General features: G+C 45.6%; 1 protein-coding gene across 1 annotated transcript in view; it reads left to right on the forward strand.

Annotated features, from left to right (window-relative positions):
* The window catches only part of Chd1l (chromodomain helicase DNA binding protein 1 like), a 54,753-nt gene that overhangs the window by 24,203 nt on the left and 10,753 nt on the right, over positions 1-19,797 (forward strand). The window contains exons 11-15 of the mRNA XM_032897658.1: positions 6,331-6,404; positions 7,446-7,556; positions 10,667-10,781; positions 11,632-11,785; positions 13,355-13,523. Coding sequence (XP_032753549.1) covers positions 6,331-6,404; positions 7,446-7,556; positions 10,667-10,781; positions 11,632-11,785; positions 13,355-13,523 — 623 coding nt within the window. The remainder of the gene's footprint in view (positions 1-6,330; positions 6,405-7,445; positions 7,557-10,666; positions 10,782-11,631; positions 11,786-13,354; positions 13,524-19,797) is intronic.

The following is a 19,797-nucleotide window of genomic DNA, read 5'->3' on the forward strand; positions in this document are numbered from 1 at the left end:
TCTTTCCAGCTTCTGGCTATTATAAATAAGGCTGCGATGAACATAGTGGAGCATGTATCTTTGTTATATGTTGGGGTATCTTTTGGGTATATGCCCAGGAGAGGTATAGCTGGGTCCTCAGGTAGTTCAATGTCCAATTTTCTGAGGAACCTCCAGACTGATTTCCAGAGTGGTTGTACCAGTCTGCAATCCCACCAACAATGGAGGAATGCTCCTCTTTCTCCACATCCTCGCCAGCATCTGCTGTCATCTGAGTTTTTGATCTTAGCCATTCTGACTGGTGTGAGGTGGAATCTCAGGGTTGTTTTGATTTGCATTTCCCTGATTATTAAGAATGTTGAACATTTCTTTAGGTGCTTCTCAGCCATTCTATATTCCGCAGCTGTGAATTCTTTGATTAGCTCTGTACCCCATTTTTTAATAATGTTATTTGGCTCTCTAGAGTCTAACTTCTTGAGTTCTTTGTAAATTTTGCATATTAGCCCTCTATCAGATGTAGGATTGGTAAAGATCTGTTCCCAATCTGTTGGTTGCCGTTTTGTCCTAATGACAGTGTCCTTTGCTTTACAGAAGCTTTGCAGTTTTATGAGGTCCCATTTGTCAATTCTTCACCTCAGAGCATAAGCCATTGGTGTTCTGTTCAGGAAATTTTCTCCAGTGCCTATGTGTTTGAGGCTCTTCCCCACTTTCTCTTCTATTAGTTTGAGTGTGTCTGGTTTGATGTGGAGGTCCTTGATCCACTTGGACTTAAGCTTTGTACAGGGTGATAAGCATGGATCGATCTGCATTCTTCTACATGCTGACCCCCAGTTGTACCAGCACCATTTGCTGAAAATGCTATCTTTTTTCCATTGGATGGTTTTAGCTCCTTTGTCAAAGATCAAGTGACCATAGGTGTGTGGGTTCATTTCTGGGTCTTCAATTCTATTCCACTGGACTATCTGTAATACTACTTGAGGTCAGGGATACTGATTCCCCCAGAAGTCCTTTTATTGTTGAGTATACTTTTAGCTATCCTTAGTTTTTTGTTATTCCAAATGAATTTGCAAATTGTCCTTTCTATCTCTATGAAGAATTGGATTGGAATTTTGATGGGGATTGCATTGAATCTGTAGATTGCTTTTGGTAAAATGGCCATTTTTACTATATTAATTCTACCAATCCATAAGCCTGGAAGATCTTTCAATCTTCTGAGATCTTCTTCAGTTTCTTTCTTCAGAGGCTTGAAGTTCTTATCATACAGATCTTTCACTTGCTTGGTTAAAGTCATACCGAGGTATTTTATATTATTTGGGACTATTATGAAGGGTGTTGTTTCCCTAATTTCTTTCTCGGCTTGTTTCTCTTTTGTGTAGAGGAAGGCTACTGATTTATTTGAGTTAATTTTATACCCAGCCACGTTGCTGAAGTTGTTTATCAGGCTTAGTAGTTCTCTGGTAGAACATTTGGGGGTCACTTAAGTATACTATCATATCACCTGCAAATAGTGATATTTTGACTTCTTCCTTTCCAGTTTCTATCCCTTTGACTTCTTTTTGTTGTCTGATTTTTCTGGCTAGGACTTTCAGAACTATATTGAATAAATAGGGAGAGAGTGGGCAGCCTTGTCTAGTCCCTGATTTTAGTGGGATTGCTTCAAGTTTCTCTCCATTTAGCTTAATGTTAGCGACTGGTTTGCTGTATGTGGCTTTTACTATGTTTAGGTATGGGCCTTGAATTCCTATTCTTTCCAGGACTTTTATCATGAAGGGGTGTTGAATTTTGTCAAATGCTTTCTCGGCATCTAATGAAATGATCATGTGGTTTTTATCTTTCAGTTTGTTTATATAATGGATTACGTTGATGGTTTTCCGTATATTAAACCATCCCTGCATACCTGGGATGAAGCCTACTTGATCATGGTGGATGATTGTTTTGATGTGCTCTTGGATTCGGTTTGCCAGAATTTTATTGAGTATTTTTGCGTTGATATTCATAAGGGAAATTGGTTTGAAGTTCTCTTTCTTTGTTGGATCTTTGTGTGGTTTAGGTATAAGAGTAATTGTGGCTTCATAGAAGGAATTCGGTAGTGCTCTATCTGTTTCAATTTTGTGGAATAGTTTGGATAGTATTGTTATGAGGTTGTCTATGAATGTCTGATAGAATTCTGCACTAAACCTGTCTGGACTTGGGCTCTTTTTGGTTGGGAGACTCTTTTTTTTTTTTTTTTTTCTCTTTCTTTTTTTTTCCGGAGCTGGGGACCGAACCCAGGGCCTTGCGCTTCCTAGGCAAGCGCTCTACCACTGAGCTAAATCCTCAACCCCCTGGTAGGGAGACTCTTAATGACTGCTTCTATTTCTTTAGGAGTTATGGGGTTGTTAAAATGGTTTATCTGTTCCTGATTTAACTTTGATACCTGGTATTTGTCTGGAAAACTGTCCATTTCCTCCTGATTTTCCAGTTTTATTGAATATAGGCTTTCGTAGTAGGATCTGATGATTTTTTGAATTTCCTCAGATTCTGTTGTTATGTCTCCCTTTTCATTTCTGATTTTGTTAATTTGGACAAACTCTCTGTGCCCTCTGGTTAGTTTGGCAAAGGATTTATCTATCTTGTTGATTTCCTCAAAGAACCAACTTTTGGTTCTCTTGATTCTTCATATAGTCCTTTTTGTTTCTACTTGGTTGATTTCAGCCCTGAGTTTGATTATTTCCTGCCTTCTACTCCTTTGGGGTATATTTGCTTCTTTTTGTTCTAGAGTTTTTAGGTTGCTGTCAAGCTGCTGATGTATGCTCTCTCCTGTTTCTTTCTCCAGACACTTAGAGCTATGAGTTTTCCTCTTAGCACAGCTTTCATTTTGTCCCATAAATTTGGGTATGTTGTACCTTCATTTTCATTAAATTCTAAGAAGTCTTTAATTTCTTTATTTCTTTCTTTCTTGACCAGGTTATCATTCAGTAGAGCATTCTTCAACTTCCACATATATGTGGGTGTTTTTTCATTATTGTTATTGAAGACCAGCTTTAGCCCATGGTGGTCTGAAAGGATGCATGGGATTATTTCTATCTATGTCTGTTGATGTCTGTTTTGTGACCGATTATATGGTCAATTTTGGAGAAGGTACCATGAGATGGTGAGAAGAAGGTATATCCTTTTGTTTTAGGATGGAATGTTCTATAAATATCAGTTAAATCAATTTGGTTCTTAACAGACTTCTGTTAGTCTGTCTATGTCTCTGTTTAATTTCTGTTTCCATGATCTGTCCATTGATAGAGTGGGATGTTGAAATCTCCTACTGTTATTGTGTGAGGTTCAATGTGTGCTTTGAGCTTTAGTAAGGTTTCTTTTATGTATGTAGGTGCCCTTGTATTTGAAGCATAGATATTTAGGATTGAGAGTTCATGTTGGTGGACTTTTCCTTTGATGAATATGAAGTGTCCTTCCTTATCTTTTTTGATGACTTTTAGTTGAAAATCGATTTTATTTGATATTAGAATGGCTACTCCAGCTTGCTTTTTCAGACCATTTGCTTGGAAAGTTGTTTTCCAGCCTTTCACTCTGAGGTAGTGTCTGTCTTTGTCTCTGAGGTGTGTTTCCTGTAGGCAACGAAATGCTGGGTCTTCATTACGTATCCAGTTTGTTAATCTGTGTCTTTTTATTGGGAAATTGAGTCCATTGATGTTGAAACATATTAAGGAATAGTGATTGTTGTTTCCTGTTATCTTCATATTTGGAGGTGAGATTATGTTTTATTCGATATTAGATATCAGCTTGCTTCTTCACACTATTTGATTGGAAAGTGTTTTTTCCAGCCTTTTACTCTGGGGTAGTGTCTGTCTTTGTGTCCGAGGTGTGTTTCCTATAGGTAGCAAAATGCTCTGTCCTCTTTCATATCCAGTCTGATAATTATAATTTGTGTCTTTTTATTGGGAAATTGAGTCCATTAATGTTAAGAGATATTAAGGAATAGTGATGGTTGCTTCCTGTTATTTTCGTATTTGGAGTTGGGATTATGTTTGTGTGCTTCTCTTCTTTTGGTTTTGTTCTAAGGAGATTACTTTCTTGTTTTTTCTAGTGTGTAGCTTACCTCCTTGTGTTGGGCTTTGCCATTTATTATCCTTTGTAGGGCTGGATTTATAGAAAGTTATTGTGTGAATTTGGTTTTGTCACGGAATATCTTGGTTTCTCCCTCAATGTTAATTGATAGCTTTGCTGGATACAGTAGCCTGGGCTGGCATTTGTGTTCTCTTAGGGTCTATATGACATCTGTGCAGGATCTTCTGGCTTTCATAGTCTCTGGTAAGAAGTCTGGTGTAATTCTGATAGGTCTGCCTTTATATGTTACTTGACCTTTTTCCCTTACTGCTTTTACTATTCTTTCTTTGTTTTGTGCATTTGGTGTTTTGACTATTATGTAACGGGAGGAGTTTCTTTTCTGGTCCAATCTACTTGGAGTTCTGTAGGCTTCTTGTATGTTTATGGGCTTCTCTTTCTTTAGGTTAGGGAAGTTTTCTTTTATAATTTTGAAGATATTTACTGGCCCGTTAAGTTGGGGTCTTCCCTCTCTTATATACCTATCATCCTTAGGTTTGATCTTCTCATTGTGTCCTGGGTTTCCTGTATGTTTTGGGCTAGGAGCTTTTTGCATTTTGCATTTTGACTGTTGTGTCGATGTTTTCTATGGTATCTTCTGCCCCTGAGATTCTCTCTTCTATCTCTTGTATTCTGTTGGTCGTGCTAGCATCTATGACTCCTGATCTCTTCCCTAGGTTTTCTATCTCCTGGGTTTTCTCTCTTTGTGCTTTCTTTATTGTTTCTATTTCCATTTTTAACTCGTTGATGGTTTTGTTCTTTTCCTTCTCCTGTTGGTTTTTTTTTCCCAGTAGTTCTCTAAGTGATTTTTGTGTTTCCTCTTTAAGGGCTTCTACTTGTTTACTTGTGTTGTCCTATAATTCCTTACGGGTGTTATTTATGACCCTCTTATGGTCCTCCATCATCAGGATAAAATATGGTTTTAAATCTCTATCTTGCTTTTCCAGTGTGTTTGGATATCCATTGTTTGCTTTGGTGGGAGAACTGGGCTCTGATGATGCCAAGCAGTCTTGGTTTCTGTTACTTGGGTTCCTGCACTTGCCTCTCCCCATCGGGTTGTCTCTGGTGTTAGCCATTCTTGCTGTTTCTAATGGTGGTCGACCTTCCTGTTGGCCTGTGTGCCAGCACTCCTGTAGACCTGTTTTCCTATTTTCTTTCAGCCAGTTATGGGAACAGAGTGTTCTGCTCTGAGGTGTTTAGTCGCTCCTGGCGGCTGGCTTTCGGCTCTCCGTGAGGGCAGCAACCGGAAGGAAGGGTCATGCCCCTACTGCTCCTAGATCCCTGTGAGCAGGGGCCACAGGTGGCGCTAGGTGTTGTCCTCTTGAGTCGGAAATGTAAGCAGAGAGTAGTCTCCTCTAGGTTCTCAGGGGTGTCTGCACCTCTCAGGGTCTACCTCTTCCCCACTCCCCACAGGATTTGGGTGCAGGGAGCTGTTTGACTGGTTCAGTTCAGATCCAGGCACAGATCTGGACGGCAGGACTCCTGCAGCTGACTGCTCCTATATTCCTGTGTATAGAGGCATTATGCAGTTTCCTCTTGGGTCAGGAATGTGGGCAAAGGTGGGCGGAAGTGGCAGTCTGTCCTGCCCTGCAGTCTCAGGATTGCCCGCACTTCTGGGTGAACAGCTCTCTCTCCCACGGGAATTGGGAGCAGGGAATTGTGGGCCGGGATCAGAGAGCCTAAGACTTCATTCTTAATCCACCATTTATCTTTCTTCTTTCATCAAGTGTCTTGGGAAATGAAATGTCATTTGCCCACTTCTAAAGGAACCATCTCTGAATTTTTAACTAAAATAACTAATACGAGTGACTTTCTCCCCAATAAGATTAGTGATTGATAGGTGGCTGACCACAGTTTTCCAGGTCTTAGCATTTGCATATGTGTTTGAATTTTACATGTTGCTCTGTATAACTAATGTGTTTTATCTTGCTTTTGGCGTGAAAGCTTGTGTTACTTTCAGCTGACTGAGTTGACATTCCAGTGAGGCCTCTGGTTCATCTGGGGCTGCCCCTAGCCTGTGGTTTATTGACAGATGCCCTTGGGAATTTCTCCACTATAGTTCAAGAACTGCCACGTTGCAGGGAACAGAACATTCTTTACATAACGTTCTTAGGGTTTTTGAAGAAGGCTTTAAGTTATATTTATACCTTAGTATTTCATTTATTTATAAACTTGGGTTGTACTTTACCAAAGAATTTTGCTTGAGGGAAATATATCTTAAATATTAATAGAATTGTCACCTTTTTTTTTTCTTGCCAGGGGCCACCGGGTTTTACTCTTCTCCCAAATGACCCACATGTTGGATATTCTGCAAGACTATATGGATTACAGAGGTGATTCCCCTCGCCCACCTCATTCCCTGAGTCACATACAGAACAGTCAGTCACACGAGGCGAGGGAATTACAAAGAGAAAATGTCGCCACACACTCTTCAGAATCTCGAGCAGAGGAGGGGTGTGGAGGAAGCACTGCAGCACGAGGGGATATGTGGCCGGAAGTCAGCAGCCGCACTCTCGCTGGTTACGTGGTTTGCGGTTATGGGCACAGGGGCGGATGCGGCAAAGTGTTACATGTATAATAGACAAGTTTCGGTGGCAGTAACTTTCAGGGTCATGAAACATTCATTTCAGCAGCTGAGTACGTACTCAGAGCCACTAGACAGACGCAAATACAGACATCCCACAAAATCAACGGGAGAGGCCGGGCCAGTTCTTAATTATTTAACACTAAGGGGTGGGGTGATACCTGAGGATTCTGCTTAGCATAAAATAAAACGGAACAGCTGTAACTGTGGTTGACCTCAAGCCCCCGGGTGAAGGGGGATGAGCTCCAGACCTCGCAGTTTGAGTTCGACTGCAGTTAAGTCCAGACTGGAACTTACTGTACTAATTATACTTGACGCTCCTCTAATACCGTGGGGTGCCTAGGAAGGGCCCTCTTGGGAATCCCCGGAACTGAGCTCATGTTCAGAGTGCTCTCTCGTCTGGATCGAGATGACAGGAGGACACTCTCTCCCCCAGCTTCAGAGAAAGGCAAACACTGAGCCTCCAGACACAGTCCCTCGCCTTCCCCCATCCTTCCGCTTACCAAGCTCAGTCTGCCATGGGGCGACTGTTCACGACTACTTGGGAATGGTCAGAACCACATATTAACGCCACGTCAAGTGCATTTAAGAACATGAATATGTTCTGATGTGTTCTCTTGGAGAATGGTAGTACTGCCTCCTGAAATTCCCATGGGAATGGTTAGAGGTAGAGCTTCTGTCTGTACATGGAAAGGGTAGAACTGATGTCTGCTTTGGATTGATCTTTGTTCGTTCCCCAGAGTCCTTGGAAAGAATTAACAGGTTGCCCCGCTTTCTCCTCCTTGTCAAGGGTACAGCTATGAGCGTGTGGATGGCTCCGTGAGAGGAGAGGAGAGACACCTGGCCATTAAGAACTTTGGAAAACAGCCCATCTTTGTTTTCCTCCTGAGCACCCGGGCAGGTAGGCTACACAGGTCTTGACAAGACCAGGCAACTGGTCTGGTAGAGAGCTTGACATTCTAGCCATTAGTCTCTAGCGTCTCTGAAAGATGGGGTCGTTACTGAGGGGTCAGAAGGAGGGAATGGAGGCTGTTGCTATGGTTGATGGAGGGGCTGGACTTGTAGCATGGGACCTTATACCCGAGCTGTGGGCCCGTCCAGGAGCTGCGACTGAAGCCTGAGTCCTTCGAAATCATTCTAACCTGCTTTGACTCCTGCCCTGGGGACGTCCAGAGAGATTTCCGTGGGAAGTTTTGTGCACATGCCTGGATGCCGATCTTCTTCCCAGCTCTGACAGGGGGTGCGAGAGCCAGTTCCCTTTCTCCAGGGTTACTTCTCCAACAGAGCAAAGGTTAAAATTCGGTTAGAGTAGATTGTTAGCTAATTAGAATTAGGACAATGTTTATATATATAACTTTAGTCATAAATATTATTTATCACATTCATGGGATGTTATCAGGAAGAGGGTGCCATTAGCTTTTGGAACAGGTTTTGGATCATCTTTAAATAACTTGTTAACTCACATTCTCAGTTCCGTCACTTTATCTCTTTAAGAAACCTTTTTACTTATGTGCACGTGCCTGCTTGTTTCTGTGTGCGTGCAGGTGCACTGGGAGGAAAGAAGAGGGTGTCAGGTCTCCAGACTGGAGTCACAGTTGTGTCAGCCAGCAGACAGGGGCAAGAGCAAGAGCACGTTCCCTGCAGGAGCAGTGCGCACTCTTACCTCCTCTCCAGCCCCTCGCTCCCTGTTTCTGATCAAGTGAAATCTGGAATAGACGTGGTGAATACAGAGATGCGTGCTCCTCTGTTAGAGAGAGATCAGCATCTCAACGAAAAGGTTCAGTCTTATTAGGAAGCGTTCACCGAGTGATTGGTATAAGGGTGTCTAGAAGGAGCACGGGATAGAATCTGTGGTGAGGAGATTATTTTCCAGAGTACGCCCTATAATAATAATAATGTATAATAATGTATGATGTAATCGGATCCTCTGGGCATCCCTTTCTCCCAAGGCCACAGCCTGCATCTCAGTCCTTCATTTATATCATCATCTGTCTGTAGCAGTCTGAAGAGAAACTTAGAGGGTCAGGTCAACCAGTGGGAACACAGTTCTATTTGTGATATTTAAAAATGTCATCCTTTGAGCTCTTTGTTTGAAACGTCTGAGGTTAGGAAGGACGAACAGATCACACTGCAGTTGATTTCCTTGGAGAGCCCTGAGCAGATCCTGTAGGAGCACAAGCACCTGGGCACTTCCTTTTGCAGAAGCAGACCGTGGTACTCACTGCCATGGTTCTGCTGCAGCCATGCTGCAGTCTCAGCACTCACCATCCAGGGTCCAAGTGTCTCTGTGGATGAGTCACGTTGCCACCAGGGGGCAGCAATAGCTCATGAATATGTCTCAACAATTATGAGCAGACTTACTGAAAAGATACCACTCATGGGCTTGAGTGTTAGCTTGCATGCTCGCATGGCAGGTACAGGGCCCTAGGTGCCTCTCCTGGCACGTCAGGGGAAGGGGAACCCACCCCTCGTTGAGAAGAGCTGCATTTTGATAGCCTTAACCCGGGAAGGACGGCGCACATCTTCATATAGTGTGAGGCCCTAGGCACCAGATCACCGGTGGTGATGTTGCAGATTTCTAAATGAGACAAGTACCTGGGAGCTGCTCAAAGTGTGGTGAACAAGGACAGGCTCTGGAGCTGGCGCGATGGAGCAGCCTGCAGCACTGGCTGCGTAGGAAGCTCAGTGTAAGGGACTGCCTCAGCCTGCAAGCTTGAGTCAGTCCTGGGCAACACAGTAGGACCCGGTCTCAAAAAAAGAAAAGAAAACAAAAAGGAAAGAAAGAAAAAAGAAAAGAAAACCTCCAATTCAACCACAAAAGCAAATGGACCTAACAGGTTCAAGAGCCACACGTGGAAGACTCAATCTTAGCTCTTTTATCTTCTAGCTGTGCAACTTTGAATAAGTGTCTTGACTTCTCTGTGTTTCCATCTCCCTATCAACAAAAGGCGATGATGAAAGACTGGAGCCCATGAGGTGGTTGTGTGGGGTATGAGAGGGTCTGTGCAAACTGCTCAAACGTAGCCGGTGATACCTAAGTGTACTAGCCCTGCTGGGCAACCTGGCTCCCCTCAGTAATCAGTCTATCCACTCTTTATCCCAGGTTTGATTTTATATGAAAGCTTAATTAGAATATCCCTGCCTGGCTTGTCTTGAGACCCAGCTGGGAGTCAGTAGTCCTTCTGAGAGGTAACCTTTAATTCAAGCTCTCGGAATAAGCCCCATCAGGTTCCCTTGTTTCAGCTGTGATCTCTAATGACCCAGACAAGCGCCGGTCCATTTTGTATTAGTTTTCACATTAATCAAAGAGAAAAGGCTGTAACGTGCTTTCACGGTTCTTTTAATTCCCGGAACCCACGGTCGCATCTCACCCTGCAGCACCGAAGAAAGCCCAGAAAGTGACTGTGGTTCTATCACACTACATCTGGTCAGAGTGGACACGGTTACAGGACACCTGGCTAAGGGCTTCTGTAGGGAGTGGGGCACACAACACAGGATGTGGGGGGGACCGGACATGGGCACAGCGCACAGTCTCTCATTCTGCCCAGGAGCAGCAGCACATCCCTCAGCATATCAGAGATCTTGCTATAGCCTGGCTTGTGAGTGTGGGTAAGGGCTCTTGCCTTACGAACACCCACACAGATTGTCCCATGCTCACAGCTCCTTTCTGAAGGAGTCTATGTCCTTTTCTCTGCAGACTGTCCTAGGTGAAATGCAGCCAAGTGTTTTAAATGAGGGGGAGGGCAGATATAAAATTGCTTCATGCTCCTGACTCGAGCATCTTCCGTGGTTGCTTGTCAATACTCCCCCATTCTGCTGTGCGTGATGATTCAGTCCTCCCAAGTCAGGCCAGAGGAGGTTAAGGGAGCAAGTGTGACCATACCAGGCTCCAGAGCTGTGGGTGAACATCCGTCTGACTGATTTCAGTTGATCAGCAAGATCCTGTCTGACTGTCTTTATTCTCCCGTCCTTGTCTGTGCCTTGGGTGACACAATTCTCACCTTGTTCCAGGCGGAGTGGGCATGAACTTAACAGCAGCAGATACCGTTATTTTTGTCGACAGTGATTTTAATCCTCAGAATGACTTGCAGGCGGCTGCCCGAGCTCACCGGATCGGCCAGAACAAGTGAGTGAGTTGAGCATCAGTGGTTTTCCACTTCCTTGGTCTATTAGACACTCCTGGGCTAGGAAGGAGGGAGAAACAGAGTCCTTGGTGACGGCCCCAAATGGGGATGGGAGAGACTCCAGTGTGAGCCTAGCTTCGCTGCCGGCCCCTGCAGCTGCCCTGGCTGGGTCACACTGTGGTCCACACTCATTCTGTTGAACAAAGAGCCAGATTATGAAAGGATTAGAAGGAATTGTTAGAAATTATTTACTCATCGAGCTAAGAACGGCATCACTATAAACAAACAAGCAAACCAACCAACCAACCAAAGGCCAAAGAAATGAGCTCAATAACGTTCTTGTAGATTTGTCTCATATTGCTTTACTTGGGCATTTTTAATCTTATTGGCCTTTTGCTCATATGTTATGGTTTTCAATCTTGAGTTTTTATCAGTTTTATTTGTGTGTGTGTGTGTTTGTGTGTGCACATATGTATTTGTTTCTTGTGGGTTTGTTTTTTTTTTTTCTGGTTTGGTTTTTTTTTTTTCCTCTACCTTTTTTCTAAGAGAGAAAGAAGGCCTGGCGTTGGATGGGTGAGGAAGGCCTGGGACCTTGAGGATGATAGTGCACCGAGGAGGTTTTCCTTGGCTGCAGATGACATACTTCCTTTCTCCCTTTGTCCTTGCCTCCACTATTGGAAAGGTCCAGAGGTAACTGAAGGCCGGCCGTGTCTTGCAAGTACTCAGGGCCCGGTCAAAGCGTCCTTCTAACTGGCCCTGTGTAGGGACAGTGCTCGCTTTTGCGTCCTTTCAGGTGTCTCCTCCTGACTTCGTACACACTTATCACACTGCCGTTGTTGGACTCGCTCACAGGTCTGTTAAAGTCATCCGGCTCATCGGCCGAGACACCGTGGAAGAAATTGTGTATAGGAAGGCGGCCTCCAAACTGCAGCTTACCAACATGGTAATAGAAGGAGGCCATTTCACCCTAGGAGCCCAGAAACCTGCAGCTGAGGCCGACTTACAGGTTAGGATCAGTTCTTACCCTCAGGCTTACCTGGTACCTGGGTAAGTTGTACCTGCCTTGGTGTCTGCTATGTGTAGGGGACTGCAGGTATAAACATGAGCAATATGTGTGTGTGTGCGTGTGTGTATGTATGTGTGTATATATATATATACACACACACACACACACACACATATATATGTATGTATATGTGTATGTATGTATATATATATATATATATATATACATACACATACATATATATACAGTGAGAATCAAAGGGGTGGGTGCCGGGCTGTCTAACCTGGGTTTAAATCCAGGCCTCATCAGTCACTGCTTGTGTGGCTTGAAGCAGATACCATAACCTCAGGGCTATACCTTCTTTGCTTTCCTCAAAGTGAGGGTTCCATTAGTTATGTCTGAGGACACTGAAAATTAGAGGATTACAAACAAAAACCAAGGTAATCATAGCAATCAATTCTGTCTTAGTTTCTTTTCTTCTTGCTTTGATAAAACACCGGACAAAATCAACTTAAAGGAGAACAGGTTTGTTTTAGCTCACAGTTCAGATTCAGCACGGCAGGGAAGTCAGACCTCAGGAGCCCAAAGCAGCCGATGTCATAGCTACAGTAAAAAGGCAGGGGCCATGACGGGTGTGCACAGCCCCATTCTCTACGGGCCAGGATACAAATGCAGGAAGTGCTCTGCCCACTCTTGGTGCAGCTCTTCCCACCTCCGTGAACCTAATCAACACGGCTTTCCAGTGTGGCTGGAGGCATTGAGTGCAGATCTCTCCTCCGAATCCCATCACAGGTAGTTGGCTTTCTTTGGCTTTTAGTACCAAATGCAAAGCCAGTCACATTGGTTATGTACAGCAGTGTTAAATATAAATGTATCCAGATGTCGGTGCTTCAACGAACTGTGGAAGGCATTCACAAGCTATTACAGCGTACCTTAAAGGTTTCCAAGTTACGGATACAACGGGCTAGAGATAAACATTCCAGTCATAAAGGGCAAGACGCAAGTGAGCCGGAGTTATTGTTCGAGAATATGCAGAGTCGGGAGCTAGGAAATGCCTGTGTGGATGACGCAGTGAGTGGGTGAGGGGACTCGGGGAAGGGTGAAGGAAGGAAGCAGAAGACTCTGACCGGGTGTTGGCACCGGCCTTTGCCACAGTGGCGAGCAGGAGCACTGTGGAAGCAGATGGCCAGAGGGGTCAGCCAGTGATGAGATCCAGAGGTTTAGCAGGGAGAATCCAGCTGAGTCTGACTTCTCTTGAGGTTCCTGGAAAGGCCTGTGAGGATGAGTCAGTGGGAGGCACTCTGGGAAATGCTTTAAACGACTGTCATTCTTACAAACAGCATCGGGAGTTTCTCCGTGGTGTGTTGTTATGAAGGCTGACAAAGTCAGTAACTGATAATCCTGTATCGCCCATCTGCTTACCCATCACCCACTTGTGATGGATAGGAAATGCTGGCTGCCCGCCCATCAGAGAAGGAAGGATCTTGTCCTAGCCATTAGCAAGTCACCCATATCTCCACGGCTTTTTTTCCATCAGAATTAACTAGACTTTTGTTTTCTCCGTTAAAGTTAAGTGAGATACTCAAATTCGGCTTGGATAAGCTGCTGTCCTCTGAGGGGAGCTCCATGGATGAAATAGACCTGAAGTCCATCCTGGGAGAAACCAAAGATGGCCAGTGGACCCCTGATGCTCTGCCCGCAGCAGCAGAAGGAGAAAGCGGAGAACAAGAGGAAGGAAGTGAGTTTGTTTTAAAAACAGCCACAAATGCGCAGGGAGGTTTGTGTTGTGGCTTAGGAGGGATCAGTTCTAGAGACCGTCCTGTGGGCTGCAGAGGATGGTATCCTGTTGCTATGGATGAACTGTTGCATTCGTTCTGTGGGACGGCTTAACTCTGAGGTCTTTGTTGTTTCTTAGTCTGGCTGACCTCTCTGGAGATGAGAGTGGGTTACTGAAGTCTCCACTATTATCGAACCAGCTCCTGCCGGACCCTGTATGTCTGGTTCTGTATGTCTGGTTCTGTTTGTTTTTATTAAGTTGGGAGCCCCAGTGTTGGTGTCCATATTTAAATCGTCTTGTCCTTCTGATGAGCGGCTCTCCTCAGAAGTACACAGCAGCCCTCTTTCCTGACTGATTTTGGTCTGTAGTCTCGCTTTAGGTTTGCTTCCCTGACTTCCACACTTCTACCCGCAGTTGTGGTACCTCAGCCCGGCATGTTTCTTGGAGATAGTAGTTAGATTTACTTTATTTTATTTTATTTGCCAGCTAGCTCATCTGTGACTCTTCGGTGAGCCGAGTTCATTTGCATTTCGGTTCTCATTGACATAGTTACTACTCCGTAATTTTGCCGGCTCTTTTTTATTTATTCTTTCCCGTCTTCTGTTAGTATTAAGGTTTGCTGTGTACTGTGTTGGGCTGAGATTCCATCCCAGCTCTCCTTTATTCTCCTTTCAGGACTTTTATTCGTTCCTATGTGTTCATGACAGACTCTCTTCCTCCCCCTCTGTGTGAGTATTCCTGGAAGTGCCTTCTGCAGTGCTGGCTTGTGCTTGCCGTGAGATCGCCTCCATCTTCCATGCTCCCCACTGCTCCACCCCTGTGTGTGTGTGTGTGTGTATGTGGTATGTGTGTGGCCTGTCTGGGTGGTATGTGTAGTGTGTGGTGTGTGTATGGTCTCTGTGTCTGTGTGTGTCTGTGTAATATGAGTGTGAGCATGTGGTCTGTGTATGCTTCATGTATGTCTGTGTGTGTGTGTGTGTGTGTGTGTGTGTGTGTGTATGTTACAGGTGCTTGTGTATACATGGATCTGTGGAAGCACATGTGGGGCTAGAAGAGGGTGTTGTGTGTCAGGATCTCTCCCTGAACTTGGAGCTCACTTTTCTGTCTGGGCCGGCATCCAGCAAGGCCCAGTAATTCTCTTGTCTCTGTCGTCAACAGTGCGGGGGTAGCAGATATGCAGGGGTGACAGGTATGTAGGGGTGACAGGTGTGTAGGGGTGACAGGTGTGTAGGGGTGACAGGTGTGTGGGGTGACAGGTGTGTGGGGTGACAGGTGTGTAGGGTGACAGGTGTGTGGGGTGACAGGTGTGTAGGGGTGACAGGTGTGTGGGGGTGACAGGTATACAAAGGACCATGCCCAACCTGTCTGTAAGTGCTAAGATCAAACTCATATCTCCATGCTTGAATGTATTTTTTTTAAAGATTTATTTATTTTTATTTTATGTGTTTGGGCTTTTGTGTACCACATGCCTGAGGAGGCCAGAAAAGGGCACAGGGTCACCTGAGACTGGAGTTACAGGTGGTTGTGAGCTGGCACTCGGGTGCTGGGGATCAAACCTTGGTCTGCTGGGAAAAACAGCAGCTGCTGTTAACCCCCGGGCCATCTCCCCAGACCCTGGACGTTGTGTTTGTTGACCCTGTCTGCCGTCTTTGAGATTCTTGCTGTTTGGTGAGTGTTTTGGTGAATCCTCTTCCCTTTTTCCTTGTTCAGAATCTCTCGCCTTGGTTTTATTGTTTACTCCACATCGCTGCTCTTCTCCTCTGTTGGGAAACCTTCCCTCTGCGCTGCTGGCTCTCCTCCCGTCCTGGATTCATCTGTTCATGTGTAGCCCCTTTCAGGTCACTGATCGTCCGCCTTTGCAGTCTTTCTCAGGCGTTGTCCGTGGTTTAGAATCTTTGAGTTCAGTAGCTGGGAGGTGATTGTTGGGAGATCCATGCTGCCTTGCTTGTTCTTGCTTTTTGTTTCTGTGTTCCGATATCTTGGGCCATAGACGACCAATAGGTAGCTTCAGAGTTTGATCTGCCAGCTGGCCTCAGAGCTGTCAATCTGGGATAAGCTCGGTTGATGAGATCTGTCCTGCACGGAGGACAGGGCTGTCTCTCCAGCCTTCTGCCACCTGCGTGCACTTGCTTGTCAGTGGCTGGCCCTCCTGCTTGCCATAGCTGCCTTGCAGGGCCTTCCCTCACCTGGGTTGTGCCAAGCCAGCTCGAAGCTCTCCCCACGCTTGTCCCTTCGTCTCACACGGGTGGAGTAGGTTGCTTGTTTGTTTGTTTTATCAATAGAGTCTCAAGATGTCAGGTCGCTGCCTTCCAAGTGTGATTGACAGGACGGTCTCTTCGAGGCTGACCTGTGGCTGGAGCAGTTACCGTTTCACCGAAGCCTGCATCTGAGTTTTCAAGAGCCGTGGGCTTGTCTGGAGGGCCAGCTAGCTTAGCTCTGTGGTAGTTTCCTGCCCTTCCTTCTTCCTGCACCCCTCACCTGCTGGGGCTTTGCTCTCTTCCATGCAGCTTTCTTCTCTCTGCTCTTTCTGGAAGGCTTTTGCCTCATTCCTGAATTTCCAAAGCACCTCTTCTAGGTGAGTCTCTGGGATAAAGTCTTTTCCTCTTTCTGTGACCGTTGTCACACAGAGACAGCCTTTAGTCTGCCATCTTACCCCAAACTGAATGGCTTACTTTTAGTTTATTTTATGCGTGTGAGTGTCCTGCCTGCGTGTGTCTGTGCACCTCGTGTATCACTGCCTGAGGTGCACCTCATGCATACACCGGCTGAGGAGGTTACACGATCCCCTGGAACTGGACTCATGGACAGTCGTTAGCCGCCGTGTGAATGTTGGGACTGAAGCAGGTCTGCTGTAAAAACAGCAGGTGTTCTTAAGTACCAAGCCACCCCTCAGTCCTGAATGGTTTGCCTTGTAAATCCACATACGGTGATCAGCAGTGCAGACTGTCGTGCTAGACACAGGTGTATGCAGGGTTTTCTCTCCACCCCAACCGTGGCCAGTGTTCCAAATTTTTGGATTTGAAGTGTTTGTTCATTTGTTTTTTGGGGGATCTTGTGTATCCCAGGCTGGCCTCAAACTCTTTAGCTTTGAATTCTGACGTTCCTGTGCCCACCTCTGGGGCTGGGGTGACAGGCGTGACCCACCATGCTGGGTTTGGGGTACTAGGGATCGGATGCAGAGCTCTGTGCGAGCCGGCAAGCACTCTGCCAGCTGAGCTACAGTTCTAGCCCACTGCAGTGTTTCTGCGTGAAGAATGCTCCCGATGTCTCATGGCTGCTGTCAGTGACTGCTTCCCTGTACCAGCGGCGACAGGAAGTCGATGCTTCTAGCTCAGGCCGCCTTCTGCCTGAGAACTTGGCCCTTATAACCTGGGGTGACGGGTAGGCCGGGCATCTCCTCTGGCTTCTCCAGAAGCTGATTTTCCACCACTTGCCTTCTCTTTCCCTTTGCCGTAGCACCGTGAGAAGGGGACACTTACCCCCGCAGCCCCAACACACACGGAGCACAGTGCCCTCCAAGCTGCTTGCCTACAGTACTTCCTAGTCTCTTCCTTTCCCATGGTGGTTATTGCTCTGGTGCTCCAGGACTCGGTCTGTCCACGCTACCTCATGCTACTAGACCCTGCCGCCTGCTCGCCTGTTCAGTGTGTGTGTCTGGGTTTTGCAGCTGCTGGCACTGAGCTAGATGTCTGTTTTCTATTCACTTGCGAATGGGAGTTTCTAGTACTTCCTGACTCCTCCTTTTGTAGCGGGCATGGACTAGAGGGATTCTTATGGGATGCGTAGAGAAATTGGGAGTTTAGGCAGCTGGTCACTTCAGAGGACACTGCTCTTTGACCCTTGTCATGTTTGATCTTTAGATTTCATACAATAGCATCCTATTTGTATTCCTCGAGACGCTTTCTTGTTCTCTAATTGTATCCTGCTGCCTTTCAAAGGTGTGGTATTGTCCCTGATTCTTCTTTGAGAACATTTGTTGCAGGTCTAGAACATATATTACCAGAAGGACATTTGTTGTATTTTTCAAAAGATCCCCTGCACACTTATCCACTGCATTGCTTCTTCCCCCCGGCCCCGTTTTGGAATCTTTTAATTCTTGTTCATAGTCTCCTAGAGCGTGCCTGGTGTCCACTGGCAGTCTAGCCAGGGTGCCAGTACAGTGACAGGAGGCTAGCAGGCAGCGCTGCTGTGAGCACATAGACGCTGCCAGGGCCCCACCCCCACATGGTGAGCCAGATTTTGCATAGAGGGAGCCATCCTACACACTCATATTTTGAAGTGTTTAATTGGCCAGTGTAGAGACAAATACTCTAATATCATCCAGGAAGAGTGAGGGGTTGACATAAACTCTTTGATTTAAGCTGAAAAGAAGGGCGCATCAGTGGCTGAGTGTTTGCAGTGTTTTGGGCGTGCGGACGCTCTCTTGAGGCCCCACCTGTGATACTCCACACTTGTGAATTCTAAGCTTTTGGAGGGTGGAGAGGGTCTCTCCTCAGGGTTAACATCGACTGAGCACCCCTGTTCTGCGCCCGTGGCTCATGTTAATCTGTTGCTCCCTTCAGCCACTTTACGGAGAGTGCTGGGCTTGTCCATTTACCATTGCCTCATATATCTTTCTCAAAACCCTGTTACTGCCATTTAAAGGTTTCAGGTGAAGGGAGAAATAGATGCATGTGGCTGTATTTTTAAGTTACATTTGATTACCTTAAATACCAAAGCTTACATCCATTTTTGTCACCCATTTAGATTAATTTCAGCTTTTTTTCCCCAACATTTGCCAGAACAAAATAAAATTGCCGTGTTTTCAGAAAGATCCGTACACTTCTAAGTCAATCCGACTGCTAAAAAATTATATATTTTTAGACAGGCCAACTGCTAAGGGGAAAAATCCCCCATAGAATTAGCATTTGGAAGCTTGTCTTTGATGAACGGGTCTAGACTCCCTAGGTAGTAGGTGGCTGGACTGGCAGGGTGTATATGAGGGTCTAGAGTAGTGGTTCTCAACCTTCCTAATGCTGTGACCCTTTGATACAGTTCCTCATGTTGTGGTGACCCCAACCATACAATTACTTTTATTGCTACTTCATAACTTTAATCTTTGCTGTTATGAATTGTAACATACAGAGCTGATGGTCAGGATATCTGATAGGCAACCCCTGTGAAAGGGTCATTCAGCCCCCAAAAGGGTTGAGAGCCAGGTTGAGGACTGATGGTCTGGGGTGTGGTTTCAGCCTCCTCTTGGCTGCAGCCTGAGGGTGCAGGATTTAAAACAGCATCGGTGGATATGAAGGACTCATCATTAAAGCAGCCCCAGTGGCAAATCCCAAATATGATCAGTTTACCTTGAATGCCAGGGTTCTTAGAAGACACATTTATGTTAGAAGTTAGCATTTCGTGCTGCGTGTAGCTACATCTGTTGATTGTGTTGTGACACTTCTCAGGTCTTTATTTTCTTTTCCACTTGTTGATAGAGCATCTCACTGAAAGCCCCCTGCTGATTTAATTAGCAAATGCCAATTAGAATTACAGCTGGTTAGAGTTTGGTACAAGTGTGAAGCAATTGATCTCTTGGGAATGAAAATGTTTTGCTTTTGTACTCTCCAGGGAAAACATACTTATAGCTGGCTTCCCAATGCTCTGAAAATACAGGGTTTGGCAACATGAGCTGTTAAGTGCACCTCGGCTTCTTGTCCTCACCTGTTTGTGGGTGCTGATCACGATGGTTCTCACTTGATTCCTGATCTTGAATGTTCACCCATCCTCACCAAGCCTCTGTCTGTCTGTAAAATGACCCCATAAACGTGTGCTTTGCCCTTTCACACAGTTATAAAACACAAACGCTCAGAGCGTTCGCTGCTCGTCTGGTTCAGATTCTGCCACCTGTGCCAGGTCCCTCACAGCTGCCTGCAGCTTCAGCTCTGGGGGATTTGACACCGTCTTCTGGTACCCACAGGCACAGTACACGTGTACAAACCCACGCATGCACGGATGCACACAATTAAAAATGAAATCTGAAAAATAAAGCAAAACAGAGACCTTGCAGAATGAGTGCCGCTCAAGAATGTCTTCTCTGTATTGTTATCTACTGAGTAGAGCCCTCGGGCCTCAGAATCAGCATGCCCCTCCTTCAGCTGAATAGCTGTGGGAACTGAGGAACCCACCCCCACCCCCACCCATGTGCGCCTCTGTTAGCCAGGATGCAGATGCTAGGCCGGAAGGCGCAGCGTGGGGGCTT

The sequence above is a fragment of the Rattus rattus genome, chromosome 3, assembly GCF_011064425.1.
Source record: "Rattus rattus isolate New Zealand chromosome 3, Rrattus_CSIRO_v1, whole genome shotgun sequence".
Taxonomy (NCBI): Eukaryota; Metazoa; Chordata; class Mammalia; order Rodentia; family Muridae; genus Rattus; species Rattus rattus.